The sequence below is a fragment of the Ictalurus furcatus genome, chromosome 22, assembly GCF_023375685.1.
Source record: "Ictalurus furcatus strain D&B chromosome 22, Billie_1.0, whole genome shotgun sequence".
NCBI lineage: Eukaryota > Metazoa > Chordata > Actinopteri > Siluriformes > Ictaluridae > Ictalurus > Ictalurus furcatus.
This window is the reverse complement of record NC_071276.1, coordinates 13,043,971-13,065,188: the sequence shown is the minus strand read 5'-3', so window position 1 is coordinate 13,065,188 and position 21,218 is coordinate 13,043,971. Positions and strand designations below refer to the sequence as shown.

Genomic DNA, 21,218 nt, shown 5'->3' with positions numbered 1-21,218 from the left:
CAGCAGCAAACAAAAATCAGGCCAACTCTCTAATTTCTACATGTCTAGACTTTGTCATTATAAATGATTGGGTGATTATCTATCCCTTCCCTGTGTGTAACCTTGGCCTAACTTTGAACTCCTTTCCAAGCTATCAAGCTTTTGCTTTTCAAATTAGAACACTCACCAAAATGATTTTATTTAAAATTATAATACTGTATATACAAAATTCACTTGTCAAAATTCTCACCCATACAGCAAGATCTACTTACATTACTTACACTTGGTTCCTAGAGGTCTCCAAGTTTAGATGATGTATTATCTGAGGTCTTGTTGTGTCTTAGTATCCAAACTTTGAAACCCTATCTCAGTCTTTGGGTTTGTTCTCTTATTTCATCTTTTTGAATGCTCCTGTTCAGTCAGCAATTTTACTGTCTTTCCTTCTATTGTTTTGGTGTTGAAGTTTTTGGTTTTATTCTGTTAATTGTGTTTGTAAATGTTAGTTTGTGTTGTAAGCGGTGATGTAATGCAGTAAATTTTTGTTTTTGTTGATGTCTCATTGTCTGTTTCTTCTTGAAAGCAATGAGAAAGGTGCTCCATAAATTAAACATATCCTTCTATGCTTCCTTGTGGATAAACATCAAATGCAAAATGTTGAATTTATATCATGGTCCTTGAATAACTAGTTGAGATGCTAGCTCACAGCACACCACACTGCTCAACTTGCTATAGAATAAACATAGTAGTTCTAATAGCTTAATGGTTGAATGCTTGAAAAAAATTTTTTTAAAAAGATTTCATAAAAATCCCAAAATATGTATCTGTATTCTGAGAGTACTAAATATCCACTGATCCACAATGGCATTAAGAAAAATAAAATTATATAATCAGCACTCTCTTATGGCCTTTCATTATTATGGCATTTACATACTGAAATAATGTCCATGTTATTACAATAAATTAAGTTTGTAATGTTTAACATAAACCTGCTGTTATTTACTATTTTTTGCTGAACTTACCTATTTTATTTACTGTAAGTGGAAGTTCTGTACTCACTTTAAATAACAGTGCAGGGGCTGATCAAAAGGGGGGATAACAAATCAACAGCACTGTAAGTAATTAAACAATAAATATCAGTTTTCATACATAATATTCTGCTTTCTTTACTATCATACAAAGATTTTTCTGTAACATTTAATTTTGTGCTGGAAAACTGGTGTTTATATATATTACTATACAAATTTACTCTCACTCTCTCTTTTCCGACTGTGTGTGTATGTATGAAATGTCAAACAAGCTGAAGGAAAGGTCAGCAGATGTATTTCCTATACTACACGTTAGTCCTACAACATTTTATTTCTCAGGGTCACACTCTGTTTGATTACAGAAAGCAGACAGTATGAATATTATTCTAGTAGGATAGATATTTATAGGGAAATGTCAAAATGACATGTCAGTATTAATCCTTTAGTTCTCAGAGCATGCTGCAGATTTTTTCATGCAAGATGTGTCCTGCACTATACCATACATAAAAAAATCCTAACTGGCATGGATGGCTAACATCTTCATACTCAAAACATTTATCCTGTTAATTTTTTTCATTGACTTTAAGCATCTGTTTCCTGCTCTGGTTTTGCTGTACTGTCTTAGATATTTGGGTTTGGTGGCAAAGCTCAGAAAGATTCTATTTCTTTGTCATGTCTCTCCGGAATTGTATTATACAAACTCAAAATCAAAACTGTAGTGTTTTGGATTTTTGGTTTTGGGTAGCTCACTACAAGTGTCCATTTAGTAATTGCAAACAGATTTTACCCTTAAACAGGAATACTGGTTAAATGGATATAGAGCAATATGCAGACCAAAACACTAGACACTTTACATTATATTACACTGTGTATATAATGAAAACTGAATGCAACCACCTCCCCACTGGGCTGTCTTTACTCCATTACTTCACTCCCTTTACAAAGAACCTCCCCCCATACTGCTTTCAGATACTTTTTCCAGGTCCTCCATGACTAGGTCTTGCTCATTCACATGGTTGACCCTGGTGTTGTCCACACTGTTCAATGAGATAGGCTCAGTAGAGGGCTGAGGGTTAGCTGGCAACACAGAATTACTCTGCATTCTATGCGAGTAGGTCTTACGTCGATGACCGCCCACTGAGCACAGGTTGAACTTAAACATTGCTTGAAATCCACGCCGGAAATTCTCATTGAAGAAACCGTAAATTATAGGGTTGACACTGCTGTTGAAGAAGGCTAGCCAGTGAGCAAAAGGATATATGTAGATGTTAATAAGCCTATACTGGTTCTCAGTAAGCCTGGCATAATCAGTAAGCATCATCAGTGTCCACAAAGGCAACCAGGACAAGATGAAGAGGAAGGCTACAACAAGCAGCATTTTGATGACTCTCTGTTTCTTCTTGGATACAGTGTGGCGGTTGTCATGGCCAGGTTTTCCACCTGTTGGCACAGCAGTTTTGAACAGAGTGATCCCAATCCTCACATACATGATCACTATTAGGGACAGAGGAGCCAGGTATATGTTGGCAAATAAAACAGTGGTATATATCTTTCTCATCTCTTGATTTGGCCAGTTTTCTCGACACCAGTAGAAAGGACTGGACCTGTTGCCATCCCCAAGAAAGACACGAATTGTTTGCTCTTTGGTCACTTGAAGCATGACTCCAGACGGGCACATGATTGATATGGCCAAGACCCAGATGATTACAATGATGAGTGTGGCAGTCGATATTGTCAGTTTTTGCTTGAAGGGATAAACAATGCATCTGAATCTAAAAGAAAGAAATAAAGATTGTAAGTGCTGATCAAGACATACATGATCATCCTTATCACAGTATATTCCTGTAGATGAACTCTACAATGTAAATATCAAATTAATATAAGCACATCCCATATTAGCTGATCCATAGAGCCACTGCTGTGGAATCAGTTAAATTATGGTAATTTTTCACATATTGTACTGGTGTTCAGTAAGCAAGGCTTGTGATTAAAGGATAAAGGTTTCAAACAAGAATTCATCCATTTGGTAAATCCCCACAGCATTTTCCAGCACAGGTTCCAGCACAGGAACCTCAATGCTTGATACATCAAACAACAATGCTGGATATTTCAAACTTTTAACAGAACCCATTTTTAATATTAACTTTTTCAGAACCTAAATATACAGTGCCCTCCACTAATATTGGCACCCTATTTCACACCATTAGCAAAGAAGGCTATGTAAATTGTCTTTACTGTTTAAGCTTTTGATCTGTTGTTAAAAAAAATCACAATACTCTGCTCTCATGGATATCAAACAACTATCACAAAAAAAGGAGTAGTCAGAGGAGAATGGCCAGACTGTAAATGTACTCAATACGCTCTATGTACACATGAGAAAATATGACAGCATATGAATATTTAATGCAGAAAGTACCATTATTGTGGTGTGCAGGTTAGAGCTGACACCAGAGTGCCAGCTGCTACACTAGGGCCAGACTGGTTTGAGCTGACAGGAAGGCTAGTACGATGAGTAAAATAATCATTCTTTACAACCATGATGAGCACAAAAGCATTTCAGTATGCACAACATCATAAACATTGATGTGGATGGGCCACAACAGCAGAAATCTGCATCAGGTTCCATGCCAATCGCCAAGAACAGGAATCTGAGACTTCACTGGGTAAAGGTTTAACTAAGCTGGACAGTTGAAATAGGAAAACTTTGCCTAGGCTTTTTCCAACAAGATAATAATAATAAAGTGGGTAGTGAGTACATGCTATTGATTTACCCAAAGGAATTCTGAGAAGGAGCTCAGCAAATGGCAGATTTTGAACTATTAAGAATTCATTGCAAAGCAGTAGCTTTGTTTCAGAGAGGATGAGCAAGTAAAACTGATTTACAGAGCAGAAATATTCAAATCAGGTATAATGACGTGATATGATATTTTTCATAAGTTAGTCAAGTTAATACAAATCCCATCCCCACAGATCCTGAAAAAAGTTAATTGAATTTATGTAATTGAAATGTGTACATTGGTTATATGTGAATAAACTGAGTTGTATTAACACAATTGGTTTTCATACAGCTACCGTTACAGTTACCGTTACATATGAATCTGTGGTGATGGATGTCCAGGAATCGCAGGTGATGGCCACTCGGCTGGCGTTACCCATCACTCTGGATTTTGTGTCACTGTATAGACCAGGTATAGTGGTGTCTGTGAAAAAACTTAGAGAAGGGATTCTGTATCTTGGCTCCAGGGTATGGAGGAGGACGCGAAAGCCAGGATTTTCCACGAACGAGTAAGGGCGGAGATCCTTTGCAATAAATGTGGCAATGGACTGTGTGATCTTCTTTGCCCTTTCAGATGTCTGAGATAAAGTATATAGCATGGATTGTTGTATTGTTGGCTGATTATCTGTGTTTTGCGGGGTTGCTGCTAACTTTACATCCAGGTGAAAACAGGACATTTGTAGTGTTGCTGAGGTATTTAATCTTGGCTCGACATATCTTGCACACTGCATAATTTTTTATCAAGCTTGTTATTCTTAGATTCCTAAAAGCTGAAATGTGCCCAAATATCTGCTTTCAAGCAGCTAGGTGCATTTTTAAGCACCGGCTCCTGCTCTTTCTCTCCACCACGTCTCCTATCTACAATACCTCAGACAGACGAACGTGCGACATAGGCAACTTTATTAACATTTATTTAATAAGAGTACTTTATTTACGATAGAAATAGTGCTGTGTGTGTGTGTGTGTATATATATATATATATATATAATGTGTGTGTGTGTGGTTTTTATGCATCAATGCAGAATCAATCACATCGTGACACAAGAGTGTCACCTAGCCATGTATGGGCTCCCCTTTGAATCTAATTCATCTCAAAGTGTCTTTTTTCCCTTGTAACTGTTGCCTCTGACTTGACTGTTACGGATCAAAATATAACTTCATATCCAGGTTTCTGTGTCTTTGTTAAAAGCACTATATAAATTAAATAACATTTAATTGGACTATAGACATTCATTTTTATGTTTGGAAATACCCTGTAATCCTTAAATTCTGGGAGAAAATTCCAAAGGAACTGAGAATAGTCTTGACAACTCATTTTAGGAAGGACCCATGCTTTTTCATATTAAACCTCTCCACCAAAGCTATAGCTATGAGTAGGAGCCAGGTCAAAATATTTAAGTTGCTATGCCTTCCTAGAAGATAGAAGTAGTGAGTAAAAGCTAAACCTCCAACAGTAACCAGTAGTACAGGCAATTGTTTTTTAGAGTTTTACCATTAGAGAGAATAAGAGCCAGCCTGAGAAGGAAATTAAATACTTATTTTGGATAATTGACTTAAAGGTATGGTCTTCAGTGCTTGATATTTCAGGTTTAATAGGTGCTACTGGAGTATACTGGAGTGTTTGTTGGCACTTAATTTTCTATTAAATGTAGTAGCTCAGTGGTTAAGCTGTTGGACTTCTGACTGGAAGGTCATGATTTCAAATCCCAGCACAACCAAGCTGCCACTGCTGGGCCTTTGAGCAAAGCCCTTAACCCTCAACTGCTCATTTGTATTAAAAAGAAAGAAAGAATTGTAAGTCACTCTGGATAAGGGTGTCTGCCAAATGCCATGAATGTAATTGTTCAGTCCTGCTGAATCAAGCAAATTCATAATATCAGGAGAAAACAAACTTTCATTTTGTTTTATTGTAAAAGCAATAGACATTTTAATAATGGACAACTACAACTCTCTTCTTGCTTGTATTCCTACATACGGTATAGCTTCTGTTCAGAGCATTCAGAATGTTGTCTAAAATCTTTCATATTACCCTCCACAGAGGTCACTCCATTTGATTCACCAAGAATAAAAAAATAAAAACACATGTCTTGGCATTGCAGGTCTCAAAAAACTCTGCGCCATGTTACTTATGAACCCCGATTATGAACTGTACACATGTACCCTCAGGTCCCTTGGCATGTTCCTCTCTGTTGTCTAAACCTGCTGGCAGCACCTTGTAGACCTCTCTGTTTCAGCATCATGGCACTTCAGTAGTGGAATAAAATTCCCATTTCACTCTGAACAACCCTGTGTCTCTATTCTTTCTGCAAATATCTATAGACCTTCTTCCTCAGGAAGTATCTGGAATTTTCTGAGAGTTTCTTTGTAAAAGAAATGTTTGTCCCAGGCACAGTAAACTCACTGGCAAGGTTGTGGGATTGTGATTCATTGCCTTTCCTTCTCAACCCACCTAACACAGAAGGGAATGTTGGACTACTCTACTGGATGGACACATCCAATGACAAGTATAAGGGATTTATCCAACAGGTGTGCATAGATATATGGATTGGGTGTACATACAAAAAGCACCTGTAGAATTCATTCTATCAGGAGTGCTATATACATGGGCTTGTGTATTTCAGGACCAGGCTGTTTTTGTTTTTTTGTTTTGCTAAAAGCTCTGAGTGTTTTTTCAGCAGATACAAATCACAAAACCAATACTGGTGAATGTGCCATCAGCTGCTACCTCAATTGGAGAGGGAAATGAGGAGACAAATGCAATACCTATGCATGCCCAAGTTCTTTCAACCATATAATTGACTACAGTTACATTTCATAGAGAAGAATATAGCGGGAATTGGTGTTGGATTATCCAGTTCCCCTACACTAACTTGCAATGTGTTATTGGACTTCCATGAAATGTGTGGGTCTCACAATGTCACTGGACCTATTGACTACATCCCATGTTGCAGTTAAAGTCACCATAAAATAGATTAAATCATGTTTATAGGAAAAGCTTTTATTCAATCAATAAGTAGTTGTTTTGTAACATGCAACTGTTTAAACTTGAGCTTTTATTTTCTGTAACATCCCTCTGGGCTACCACAAAGGAGAAATCATGAAACAAACAACCAAAAAGGAAAACAAACTTGCAGCTTTCTAGCTCCTTCTATGCTTCACAGGTTTACTCACAGTCTCATATGTTCATACACGCTCACTGTCTCACAAAGACAGAGGAAACAAACACGTACTGTAAATACATTCAGGGAAGGAATATTCAGGCATGCCAACTCAATCATTAGGCCTCTGCTTCATCCTCATACCCTTCCCTTATAATGCAGACCCACATCAAACTACTCACCCACCTGCTACTGAAATTTCTGTTTGAGAATTTATTATGTCTTACACCCACATGATGTCAGTGAGAAAATATGGAAAGAAAAATCCATATCTGGAGATCAGCAGTGTTGTGGTATTCAATTAGGCATGTGTATAAGGACTGAAAAAGTCTTGGTAGCAGGTGCTTTTACTCTCAGAAGGCTCGGGATTGGGTACTCAGATATGAAGCCCAAAAATATGCTTGTGAGACAAAGTGTTTTTGTTTGTTTATTTAAAAATCAATACTGTAGAATACATATGACTTTTCTCATGTGGCTCTGCTTATTGAACAAGAAGTTCATCCTAAAATCTCACTTATAGATTTTATAGATGATATGAATGCAAATGATTCAGATGGGAGATCATTATGCATAATGCAATTTTATTTCTTAAAAGAAAAATATAAAAGAAGGTTAATTAGTAATGAGCATATGGTACCCTGATGTACGGTCTAGTAGAAGCAAACAAGGACAGCAATATTACACACATATACGCACACAGCTTTTCTCAAAAGGCTTACTGTTGTCTATTCTAGATGTAGGGAAAAGAATGACAGTTCAGAATATTTCATTCAAGCATAAAGTGCAAAACACACAGCCTGGTGGATGTGACATCCATATGCCAAAGAAAGTCATGTGTATAACTTCAGTTCCACCCTCTCTAATAGATCAACAGAACAGAAACTGGATTTACATAATCCAGACAAAATGCTATATAAAAATTCAAAAATGCAGTTTGTATATTCAGTACATTAAACATGACATCTACTAGTGTGTGTACAGTAAATCTCCAGATCATTATATGTAGTGTATTATTTTTCTCAGGATTTTGTTTGTTGTTTGTTGCAGAATATACAAAAATTCACTTATTATCTTCAGTCCCCTGTTGATGTTTGTTTAAAGGCTAATAACCTAGAGAGACAGAACATCCAAAGGGAAAACTTTACTAAAGTCGACACAACTAGATGAAAGGAAAAGCAGTACTAGAAGGTGTGACAGATGAAAGATAAGGATGTGATGCACAGCTGCAGGTTTGGTTCAGGAATGTCACATTCAGGATTCTAATACTCCTTCCAATGCATCATTTATTTATTTATTTATTTATTTATTTATTTATTTATTGGCAACACCTGTTTTGCATATTTGTGCTGTTGTGAGGGATTCTGTCCAGGGGGTTGAATAATTTTGAAACTGGAGAAATCATTATAAGTTGCATTTTCAGTTGAATTTGGGGAAACCACTTGAAGCATTCGTTGTGTTGAACTATTTCAATTTCTTTTGTTTGATTTGTTCATTGCAAATAGCTAAAAGTCTGTAAATTTTGACAATAAACCTGATTTGCAATGGGGGTTGAATAATTTTGATTGCAATTGTATGTATAAAATTATTATCATCATAATCATCATTATTATAATTATTATTGTTACTATTATTTATCCTCCTCCATTACTCTTTGGTGGTCATGGGTGGGCTTGATGGGTGGGTAAGTGTGGGTTTTGTAAGCAAAGGGCATGACAAACGCAATATTGGCATATTGGCCAATAATTACTGTGCCTGTTGTTCTGTTTTAATAGTTAAACGTTGTTTCATTTAACTGTGTACTGTACCAGCTGTATATGGTTGAAATGACAATTTCAAAAAGTGACTTGTCAAATGACAAGTCACTTGACCTGACTTTTTAGCTATGACTGGTAATATAGTGGGTACAATAAGGTAAAATGCAATTTTACTAAATCATGGATCACATATACACACCTATACATACACAATCATAGACACAAATCAAGGCTCATATCGCAGCTGTATACAAACCCCACCTACAAAACAGGTTTGTCTGTTTTGTGTGAGTTTATTACTCCCTCCATTAATGGAAAAAAAATTACACTTATGAAGGTCTAGTGGATGACGATCATAAATTGTTCACTATATTTAGGAATTACTTTAGCAAAAACACTATTCTGTAACAAAATTAGGCTCACATATACAGTATACAAAGTTTTATGCACGGGCAGCTTATTTTCTGTCACTTTGTTTGAAATGTAGAGGTCTGCACAGAACTCTTTTTTTTTAATCCCAACACTCCCATTATCAAAGGAATTCTGACAAATTGCACCCACCCCTGCAGTTATTTTTGTTATCCTGTAAAGCTAAAAAAAAAATTAAAGAAATCTTTGAAATGTGACATAGTGAACTCCATCTTAATCAGTTCTGTGCAAAAGAGTGCAATCAGTGCCGTGAATTGCATGTCACTCCAATCTTAATCAGCTACCTTAGAGAAGTGCATGGAAGCTGGCAGCAGTTTATTCAGGCTCATTATCAGCCTGGTTAAACCTCCTTAACACTGTTTTAAACATAGCCTTCTCCAGCTCAAAGAATAGCAGTCACTATAACAAGGCCTATAATAAGGGCTCTGTTGATGGACATGAACTTGCTGCACAATCTCAGTTCCAGAATCAATCCTTTCAAGTGCATTTTAAGAACTGGTGCATCCTTAATATGATACACTATTATCCAAATTTATTGTATTGATTTATTCATTTTAGTAGTTAACAGTGTATCCAAAAAAAAATCTAAGCTGGAAATGTATCAGTGGATTGGAGCCTGCTGTTTATGGCTGTTAAGTAAAGTACAGTTTGACACCTTTTTGTGCATTGCTTACATAGATGTTTTTAACGTAGTTTTAAGCTGTAAGCACTTGTTACATTACAGTACAGTTACAGTAGTGATCAGTGTTTAACTTACCTGAAGACTAGGCCTACATTGGAAGATCTGTTTTTAATAGCTGATGTAAGAGGAATGTAATGGATGAAGTGAGCGCAGTGTAATTTTGCAGTAGCAAACAATTTAATTTTTCTTTTGACCAAAGAAAAAAAATTATCAGCCTACAATTATGTAAACAAATTAATATTCCTTATATAAGGAAAAGTGGACATTGACAGATTAGCATGTTTTTAAAATGCAGCTTACATATTTTCACTGACCATTCATATGGAATCATCTCAATGATTGTCAAGTAATTTTCTAATTAATTACACACATTAAGTATTTCTGTAAAGACAATGGCAACATACAGCATGCAGAGTCAAAATGTTTCAGTATTTCAGTATACTTGCCTGGGTAATACAGTATAGCTGACAGTATATCATATACTTGGCAAAAAAAGAAACGTCCTCTCACATTCAGCTGCTTTTATTTCCAGCAAATTTCTTAACATGTGTAAATATTTGTATTAACATAAAAACATTCAACAACTGAGACATAAACTGAACAGGTTGAACTGAACAGACATTTGACGAACAGAAATGGAATAATGAGTCCCTGAACAAAGGGGGGGGGGGCACAATATCAAAAGTAACAGTCAGTATCTGGTGGCCTCCAGCTGCTTTAAGTACTACAGTGCATCTCATCCTCATGGACTGCACCAGATTGGTCAGTTCTTGCTGTGAGATGTTACTCCACTCTTCCACCAAGACATTCGCCAGTTCTCGATCATGTCTGGGGGGGACACATGGTTACATGTAATTTTCCACTGCAGAGACGATCAGCTGTCCTTCGTGTCTCCCTGTAGCACTGTCTTAGGCGTCTCACATTACAGACACTGACTACGTTTACATGGACAGCAGTAATCTATTTTATTGACCTTATTCTGAGTAAGACAATATTGTGATTAAGGCGTTTACATGAGTTGCTCTTAGAATACTCCTTTCATGTTCCTGTTTTACATGTTAGAGAACATAGATCGATTAACAGCACACATCATTACGTCACCGCGCCACGCCGGCCGACATTCCCAACAGAATTTTACATATCAACATACAGTTGCGGTACGTATACAGTTCATACACATTACAGTACCATATACAGTTTTGGGTGTTTTAATTTTAAATTTTTACGAACACTGTTCAAGTGCGGTTAATTATTTGTCATGCTGTATGTGCAAATAGACGTACTTACCTACTATATAGTAGCCAACATACATGTAATTCGCCTACTATATAGTAGGTAAGTACGTGGTTTCGTTTGCCGTAAAACGGTTGAGCACTGCCGTGTGTGATTGTGTCCTGTCGCAAAATGCGGTGAAAACTCCCACACGACGTTAATAATGTGATTAAGGTGTGTACATGTCTGTAATACATGTTGATAATGCGACTAAAACAGAAGTAGTGCATATGTCTTAATTTGATTTGTGTTTACTTCAAGTATGACTTTAATTGGATTAATGTAATTAAAAATTGCTGTTTACATGCTAGTTTCTTAATCAGAGTATTGTCTTAATCGGGTTAATATTGGATTACTGTTGTCCATGTAAACGTACTAACTGTAGTTTATTGCTCTGGCCACATCTGTAGTCCTCATGCCTCCCTGCAGCAGGCCTACGGCATGTTCACGCAGGTGAGCAGGAACCCTAGACATCTTTCTTCTGGTGTTTTTCAGAGTCAGTAGAAAGGTCTCTTTAGTGTCCTACGTTATTGTAACTGTGACCTTAATTGCCTACCATCTGTAAACACGTTCTTGTGCAATAATTGTTTATGGTTCATTGAACAAGCATGAAAAACATTGTTTAAACCCTTTCCAATAAGGGTTTTGCACAGTCTTTTGTAGTGATGTTTGTTGGTAAATGAGACTTTTTAGTTGTACCTAATGTTTCAACGCACGTGAATCAAAGAGAGCTTTGTCTGAATGAGCATTGTGATGATGTCACATGGCCCAAATCTGTGGAAAATTTGCTTGTAGTGAAAAGGATCAAATTTATCCTAAGGAAATATTGAATATTAGGAATAATAAATTGGGGATATTAAATCTCCAATTACTAAACAAATGAGATAAACTAAATGTATAAAGTGAATCAATTGCATGAGTGAGTCATGCCTGTACAACATGTGCTGTCTCGCGTAAAACTTGCCCGTGATGCATTTGGCAGAGAGTACATTTATCAAGACTGTCTTGATCACCCACAAGTAGATTATGAGTTTCTCCTGACAGAAGAACAGAAACATTGCCATGAATAACCAGCTGTCAATATTGCTGGTTTCTATTGGCATAACTTTGTTTTCAGATGTGCAGAGAACATGTATGCTTAACAGGCAACTCTATGGGATGATAAATGTTTTGGAAACAGGAAATAACTTGCACATACCATGGTAATTAGTAGCTGTCCGGATGTGATTTTTTTTTTATCAAAGATGAGACATTTTATTACAGACACCACCTTGAGAACAAAGATAATTTTACTAAATTATCTTTAAAATACAGTCTCCTGAAAGAGGGACGTTTCTTTTTTTTTTTTTGCTGAGTACAGTATATAACACTCTTGTTGTGATTTTACCATAGAAATGCATCCTCCATTTGTACTCACACAAGGCCTACTTGTTTCTGGGGTCACTGTCCTTTCTTTAGCTTGTCCACTTTTTGTTTTTCTTGGTGGCATATTGTGTATAGACATGATGGCAAAAGTAAAAAAAAAAAAATAAAATAAATAAATAAAAAGGACTCATATGTACAAATATAAGATGAAAAGTGATATTACCTGTCAACCGCAATAGCAACCAGAGTAAAGACAGAGGCAGAGACAGATATGCCCTGGACCATACCACTCATTTTGCAAACCATGCTTCCAAATGGCCAACCTGTGAGGAAGACAGAGAAAATTAATTTTCTCTGGGCTACGGTCAGCAGTTCTATATAAACCACACCTACATGACAGGTTTGTGCGTTCTGAGTAAACTCCTACCATAGCTAGCCTTTCTGCACATGTGTAGTCTATGCCTGCGGTCAGAAGGAAGGGGGTTGAAATATTGATAAAGTGGGTGGTCTGGACCATTTAAAATTTTGTGTGTCTTCCGGAGCGTATATGAAATTACACAGTCCGATAAATTAGGGGTGGGAATACCAATAATTTTTCTTGCTAAATTAGTTATCTTCAAGAGTTTGTTCTTATTGGTAACTTAGCATATGGAAAAAAAAACAAACGGCACCATACATAAGAACCGGCTCAATAATATTTTGATACAGAAGAAGAAGCAGACTAGGCTGAACAGACAGATATTTAGATTTATAAATAATGCCCAGATATCTGAAATGCTCCACCCTTTCAATCATCTCTCCATTAATGATAACAATGGAAGAATGGGTCAGTGTTTTTTTTATTATTATTATTATTTCTCTCTAACATGACAAGTTGTGATTTTTGTCTTATCAACAAAGGTTGGTGAGGGATAACTGGAACTTGTTTTCCATACTTTATGAACATTAAACATAACTATAAACTATTTTTTATAATAAAAATGTCTTTTTAAAAATTAATAACAAGTTGTAATAATTGGCAAATTGTGGTACAGCATATGAAGTAAAAAAAAAACAACAACTGTGTGTGTGTGTATATATATATATATATATATATATATATATATATATATATATATATATATATATATATATATACACACACACACACACACACACAGTACATGCCATTTTAAACTATTATTTTTGAATACATCAACAAACACTGAGTATACATTCTAGATTCTAGCTACATTGGGCTTTCCAGGGACAGTTATTGTTAATTTCATCTTCAAACATGAAAGTGTAAAAGACATGCTACTGGAATTATAGTGAGTAAAGACCAGGCCATAAATAAAGATCATTTTCTAGAATTGTTCAATAAGGTCTCACGGTATGACCAGGGTCTGGACTGGAAATACCCTGACCTGCAAAATTCAAGTAATGTAGTTTCTATTAAAAATAATAATAATAATAATAAAATAAAAATAATAAATAAATAAATAAAAAGACATAAGCAGCTAAAGATACAATTAACTGCAATTAAGACCATAATAAAAGTCTAAAACAGCTGAAAGTTTGCCTGAAAAAAGACTTGGGAAATCACAGTATAAAAACAGTATATTTTAGTTCTTGTTAGGTTTTAAGATAAGATCAGATAAACTTATATTAATCTCTTTCGGGGAAGTTTTTGACAAAATCCAAGATGGTAGAAAATCTAATTAGGTAGAAATTGATGTCAAAGGGTGTGTTGAACTCGACTTTGCCCAGGGAATCCTGGGATCCCTGGCTTTTAAATTTTGGACACACAGTTCAACAGTTATGACCATAATCATACCTCCAAATTTGGCCCAAATTTGACCCAATACACTAGAGTGTTGGTAGCACTTTTGGTCCAAATTTGGTCAGAATGTCCCTTAGAGTCTCCCCAATCAGTTTGCCAAATTTCACTACTTTTTTTTTTTTTATTTTTTTTTAACCAAACTGCCATAGACAGAAGAATAATAAGAAGTAAATGTAGAATAATAATAAGGTGCCTACGCACCTTCAGTGCTTGGCAGTAGTGTCAATGTGACAGGAATTCAATAAAGCACACATCATTCATACACCTAACCTTTGCACAATCTCATCCAATCACCCACTCCTTCACATTAAACACACATTAACAATGCTAATTACAGTGATTGAAAATATTTGTTGTACCCACATTCAATGGGAGATAATTATAAAAATCTAATTTACTTTTTTATTTTAAAAACAAAATTGTGACAGAAAACACAACCAAATGTAACAAGGTAAAAGTTGACTCCTGTCTTTACATAGTAGTAAGACTGAAAAGCAATCCCCTTTAATTATACTTGGGACTGAGATGATCTTAGTTAAACTTGAAGGGCCGAACTAAACATATGTGTCTCCGCTTTTCAATACCAATTCTCTTCTCATGCTTTCTCTTCACTATTTTATAGATGCTTGGCTACAGTGCTACTCTTTTTTAGTCTTATGGCTAATGATACCAGTGTTTTTGGCTGTTCACACATGTAGGTTTCGCTCCTTAATCTCAGGATTTGAATTCTATCTGCCTGTGAACTGAAATGAAGAAGGCAACTCCAAATGTGCAAACCTAAGAATAATAAAGGAGCTTGAAATATTTGCCATGAAGGTACCTTGTTAGAGGCAGAGACTCTGTGCTGTTACTAAAGGGAAGCCTTACCAAATATAAATTGTGGATGTTATCATTTTCAAAATAATCTTTTCAGAAACAATATTACAATTCAAGACATTTTAAGTTTGAAAAATATATTGTGTTGAAATTTTACAGTGTCCTTTTACAGTATGCAAGTCTTTAATTTTTCATGAAGGGTGACAATAAGGAATTAATAATTATTTGGTTTGGCTGTATCTTTGTAAGTACTATTGTCTGCTAATCATTTCAGTTACACTGTCATGTTCAGTCGTCTTTAGACTGTGGGATATGGTATTGTGATTGACTCATAAGGGGAGAAGAAGAAATGGATAATAAAGAGATGGAGTGAAACAGTCGCACGTTTCTCTCTCGTTAAGCACGAATCCAAAATGTTCCCAGATCGCTGATGTAACATTTGGTTTCCTAAACAAGATTCATGGCAGCAGCAGAACCTGAAGTGAAATTGTAGAATTCACCTGACTGGATTTTGCCGCGTTCAAACAAACCCGCACCAAACTAACAGACAACACCATATAAGGTGTTTGATTATGATTACGTAATTTGTGTATTAATATAAAAACTCCTGCTATATGGTAGGCTATAAATACAAATTAATATTACATCTGTTATTATTATTACACTTGTATACAAAATGTTGCACTTTATACTGGTCATAGTGCCCACTCAAGCAGAAACATTAACGTGGCATTGTGATGTGACACCACCTCAGCTGGCACTCTCTGCCTGTTTGTTTTAGCTAACTAGCTAATACTTGCTAGATAGTTTGCCAGTGGTGTGTTCATCTTCCTTGGTTTTTTCTGAGCTCCATCTTTGTATATTGTTTGCAAACATGTGAAACTAGCGATTCACATGAACAACTTTGCTCATTGAAATATGTCATGTCAACATTTTTATGATGATCTGTTATTCAGCCATCCTTGAGAATAATGCATGGTTTAAATCATTGCTGTAAAACAGCAAAACCTCTTGGAAATGATTTCTTAAATCTTCACATTCCCATAATGTGCTAAGCAACTCTCAATTTTTTTCTCAAAATTTATTCCCATAATCAATTGACATCATTTTTGGGGTACTATTTACCCACTAACATACTAACCACAGTCAGAAATTGAAGAAAAATTCCAACGTGTCTAAAGCTATCAAATATTCCAAACATAAGGAGTTAAAACATGTGCCAACACCATGTTGCCCAATTATCTCACCAAAAGTTCAAAATTAGCATGCACCTCATTTCAATGCTGGCTAAATTTCCTCAATATCCAAGGGCCTCTCATGACCAGCCTAAGATGGCTTATTTATCTCCTTTTTTGTCTCCACGTCATTGGACACCTAAATTCCTTTAATGAAGATTTTTACAAAATTTTGATGGGTATTGTTGAATTGATGAAGCAGCCATGTTCTTTATCCACTTAGCCAAGTATTAACTTAGCTAAGTAACTACAGACAGGCTGCCCAACAACTTACTAAGACATAAAGATTCTTAATAAGGTGTTGGGACACCATGAGCTGCCAGAATAGGTTCAACCCAGTTGAACTGTACTGGAGAGCTGGTGACGCTGAAGGTCATGTCATATGATTTACATTATTTTCCATCCATAAAGGTGATCAGACAGATGAACTCTATTGAATTGCAGTGTCTCTTTTTTCCAGAGCCCATAGTTTTTCCTTTTATTTGTCACCTGAGTTTTGCAAAGCTGATTTACCTGTTATCTGACCACTAGGAGATGATAGAAATGGAGTGGATTATTTGAAGTAATGTTAAACTACAACATAGCAACCGCAGCAAAACTACTCCAGGGATATGTACATAATTTACATTGTTCAGAGGTATCCACAGTGGTAATTGTAAATGAATAACAAAGCCTAAATGTAATTCATTTCTAAATGATATATGTAGAGCGCACAGTGGCTTAGTAGTTAGCACGTTCGCCTCATATCTCCAGGGTTGTGGGTTCAATTCCCACCACAGCCCTATGTGTGTGGAGTTTGCAGGTTCTCCCCGTGCTGCGGGGTTTCCTCCGAGTACTCCAATTTCCTCCTCCAGTCCAAAGACATGCATGACATGTCCAAAGTGCCTGCAGTGCCCTGAAATGGATCGACACCCCATCCAGGGTGTACCCCGCCTTGTGCCCCTTGCTCCCTGGCATAGGCTCCAGGTTGCCCATGACCCAGTACGATAAGCAGTATAGAAAATGGATGGATGGATGATATATGTATTCTCAATATGCCCTAATCTCACAGTAGGATTTAGCTGTGAATCTCTGGTTTTATGGATCACTGATGGTGAAACAAAGCCGCATATTCCAATCTGTCACAACACCATTACGCTATCTGTTGAAAATGCACAATGATACAGTCACAGTGATATAGTCACCAGGATATTTGCTCTAAACCCTACGTAAGGTTTCAGGGTTAGTATTAGTAGTTAAGGTCAGCAAATACAATTAATTATTTTCTCTTACAAATTGTAATATCACAATGAACTTTAGATTCCATTCTCACTTTGGTTGAGAGGTTACCTTAGTGCTGTTCCATTACACAGTCCCCTCCAAGCCTACTGGAAGTGCAAGGCCAATTCATTTGTTTTTGCTGTAGATTTTTGGGTTTCAGATCAAAAGATGAATGTGAGAAGAGAGTTTCAGCTTTTATTTTCTGGTATTTATATGTAGATGCATTAAACGACATAGTACACAGCACATTTTGTACCAGACCACCCAATCTGTAGGCAAGCAAAATTATTGGGTCATATGACTGACAAGTGTTTCTTGTTAACCAGGTGTGTCCTGTTAGATTGTCTGTTTAACAATAAATAGCTTTAGACATTTACTTTGGTTTTAGCTTTCAGTTTCACCTATGAAGACTGCATTTGCTGAAACGGATAAGCCAACATAAAGATCAGAGAGCTATCTATGGGAGAAAAACAAGCCATTTTGAAGCTGAAAAAAGAGGGGAACTCTATCAGAGGCATTGCACAAATAACTGGCATAGCCAATACAGCAAGTTAGAATGTCCTGGAAAAGAAAGAAACCACTGGTGTACTGAGCAACAGACACCAAATGAGTCAGCCAAGGAAAACAACAACAGCTGCTGACAGACACTGTGAGTGCTGTGACGAAAAAAACAAAAACAACAGTCAGTGACATCACCAACAACCTCCACAGCAGTAAGAGTTTGAAAGCCAGATTGGAATTTGCAAAGAAATACAGAGATGAGCCACAAATTTCTGAAACCGCTAGCAAAATGATGGAAAGTGTGGAGAAAGAAATGATGTGCTCATGATCCAAAACATACAAGCTTGTCAATGAAATATGGTGGAGGTAGAGTCATGGCTTGGGCTTTTATGCTTCTGGAACAGGCTCACTAATCTTTATTGATGATGTAACTCATGAAGGTAGCAGCAGAATGAACTCAGAAGTTTACAGGGATATGTTGTCTGCCAATTTACATGCATCCAAATTAATCAGGAGGAACTTTATCACGCAGCAAGATAGTGATCCAAAACACACTGCCAACTCAACAATGGACTTTATCCAAGGAAAAAAGTGGAAGGTTTTAGACTAGCTGAGTCAGTCACCAGAACTTAAGCCAATTGAGTAGCATTTCTCCTCCTGAAGAGGAGACTGAAGGGAGAAGCCTCCCGACACAAACAACAACTGAAAGAAGCTGCAGTATAAGCCCGGAAAAGCATCACAAAAGAAACAATTTGGTGATGTCAGTGAGTCAAAGACTCACTTGCAATTAATACAAGCAAGGGATGTGCAACCTAATAAGTGTTATTTACTTTAATTTACTTCAAGACTTATCTGTTACTATACTTGTGCTCACCTAAAAAATTGGGTGGTCTGATGCAAAAGGTTTTATGTTTTATGTCAATTAACACATCTAGATGTGCATACCAGTAAATAAAAGCTGAAATCCTAAACTCTCGTCTCATATCCATCTATTGATCTCAAACCCAAATGTCTCTTTTGTATAGCACAAATAAAGAATCGCTCCAATAAATTCAGAGGGAACTGTATTAAATGGCATTTAACTAAACACACAGATTATTAAAAGTCTAACAAAAGCCACAGTGATGAAATTTGCAATACATTTCATATTATTTTGAAGAAACCTTAAGCTCATTAAAGCTGCAGTAAAAAAATTTTATATGATATATTAACTTTAATGTATAGTGCAACAAAATGCAAGAGCAGAATTAGGAATTTCTAGTCTAAATGAAATCACTCAATACACAAAATTGCACTAACCTGTAATAATGTTGTCAAGAAGAGTTGTTGGCATGCAAAAAATCCCAACAAGGAGGTCACTGACAGCCAGGTTGAGAATAAACAGGTTAGTGACAGTACGCATAGTCTTGCTCCTTAAAACAATGAAGCACACAACTCCATTGCCAACCATGCAGACCAAGAATATGAGTAAGTATGAAACTATAAAGATAGCTGCTACTGATGTCTCATGCAGGTAAAATCCAACATATGTGATGTTGCTCCGGCGTATGGTGTGTTCTCTAGATATGTTGGGCAAAGTCCAGTTCTCATCATCCACAAGGGTGATGTTCAGCTCTCCGTCCATTTTTGATCTGAAACAGAAGAGATTAAGTAGTTTGATAGGTGAATTGTTCCTCACACACACAATGTTTTTTTTTTGTTTTTTTTTTTTTTAGAAAATGGGTTCTCCTGTGAATCTCCACTGATAATTGAGCTATATGTAAGCTGATCACAAAACCCATAATACACTGACTATAACGGGGATTGCAAAGGCAATCTATTTATTTTCTTCACATCATAAACATCACCCATCCAATCTATCTAGCCGACGATGCAAAAGAAGCAAAGAAAATGAATCTTTTCAGTTTTTGAGCAGTTGCTCATCAGCAAAAACTGAAAAGATTCATTTTCTTTGCTTCTTTTGCATCGTAGGCTAGATAGATTGGATGGGTCCCTAATTTGAAGATGACAGAGACTAAAACACTAAATGAGTAGATTGCAGTCCTAATCTTGCAGTGTCTTCCATGCTCTTATCCATTTAATGAGATCTTTTTAATGACTGAGCTCAGGTTTTATCAGAACAGGGAAAACATTGAATTGCCTAGTGCAAGAGAATCCCAGCATCAGGTGGGAAAATACATCCAAAATCTAATTATATTTTAATCACACAGACCCCAGCAGTCCCTGGTCCTGGATTACCCCCATTCCCGTTCATGTTAATGTTTCCCTGCTAATTATCTAATTAATCAGCTAACTGCCAGACTCCAGAGTTGAAGTAATGATGTGCAGGACACAGGGTTGGCAATCTGTGATCAACCCGTATCCTGACCTGCCCATGTACCAGGCGCACTAGGTGATCTGAATATCCAAACATACACAAAAGTCATATTTGCAAAGTGTACAAAAGAATAATAGCTACAGTTTAAACCAACTGATATAAAAGGTAGAGCAAAACCTCCAGTAAGCTTTAATCAATCAGATTTTTTTTTTTTTTTTTTTTTTTTTTTTTTTTGCGTGTACTGTAAATTGAAAATGTTAGGCTATAGTTCGTCAATTTAGGTAAATTGAACGCTGTATAACTCCTAATCCTGGCACAGAAGCAGTTCTTACCTCTTTTTTTTTTTTTTTTCTTAATCAGAATAAGCCAGTGCAGAAGCTGCTGCTTAATAAAAACAAAAACGCGAGTAAAAGCACGGAGCAGGTTATTAACGAATGAAGAATGAGCAACGAGCATTACATGGACACAGGCTGCGAGGCTTTAGTCCAACATGCTCTCCAAAATAAAGCTGGAAAATAATGTTCACCATCATTCTGTCCAGCTGCTAGAAACTTTCTGTAACCGACAGCGGCGTAAAGTGATCTGCTCTTTTCAACTGATCACGAGAGAGAGAGAGAGAGAGAGAGAGAGAGATGGAGATGTATGGGGGGAACCAGGGGCGTTACTTGGAGCGGTTTGTCACTACGTAACTGAGCGTCAGTCAATGAGGATTGTAGTGTTGTAATTTTATCTTCAGTGGACAGAGACGAGACCAATTAGACAGGGTTTACAGGAAATTACATGAAAATACTCGTGTCTTATTGGCTTACAGCTCTCAATTCTGCTAA

At 36.5% G+C, this 21,218-nt stretch overlaps 1 protein-coding gene across 1 annotated transcript; it reads right to left on the bottom strand.

Moving 5' to 3' along the window:
• Positions 1 to 757: 757 nt before the first annotated feature.
• npffr2a (neuropeptide FF receptor 2a) lies at positions 758 to 20,014 on the bottom strand. The gene is made up of 3 exons (XM_053610507.1): positions 19,374 to 20,014; positions 12,664 to 12,763; positions 758 to 2,776 (listed from the first exon to the last, which is right to left on the bottom strand). The coding sequence occupies exons 1-3, from the start codon at positions 19,696 to 19,698 to the stop codon at positions 1,942 to 1,944; spliced, it is 1,260 nt and encodes a 419-aa protein (XP_053466482.1). The 5' UTR covers positions 19,699 to 20,014; the 3' UTR covers positions 758 to 1,941.
• Positions 20,015 to 21,218: the final 1,204 nt, after the last annotated feature.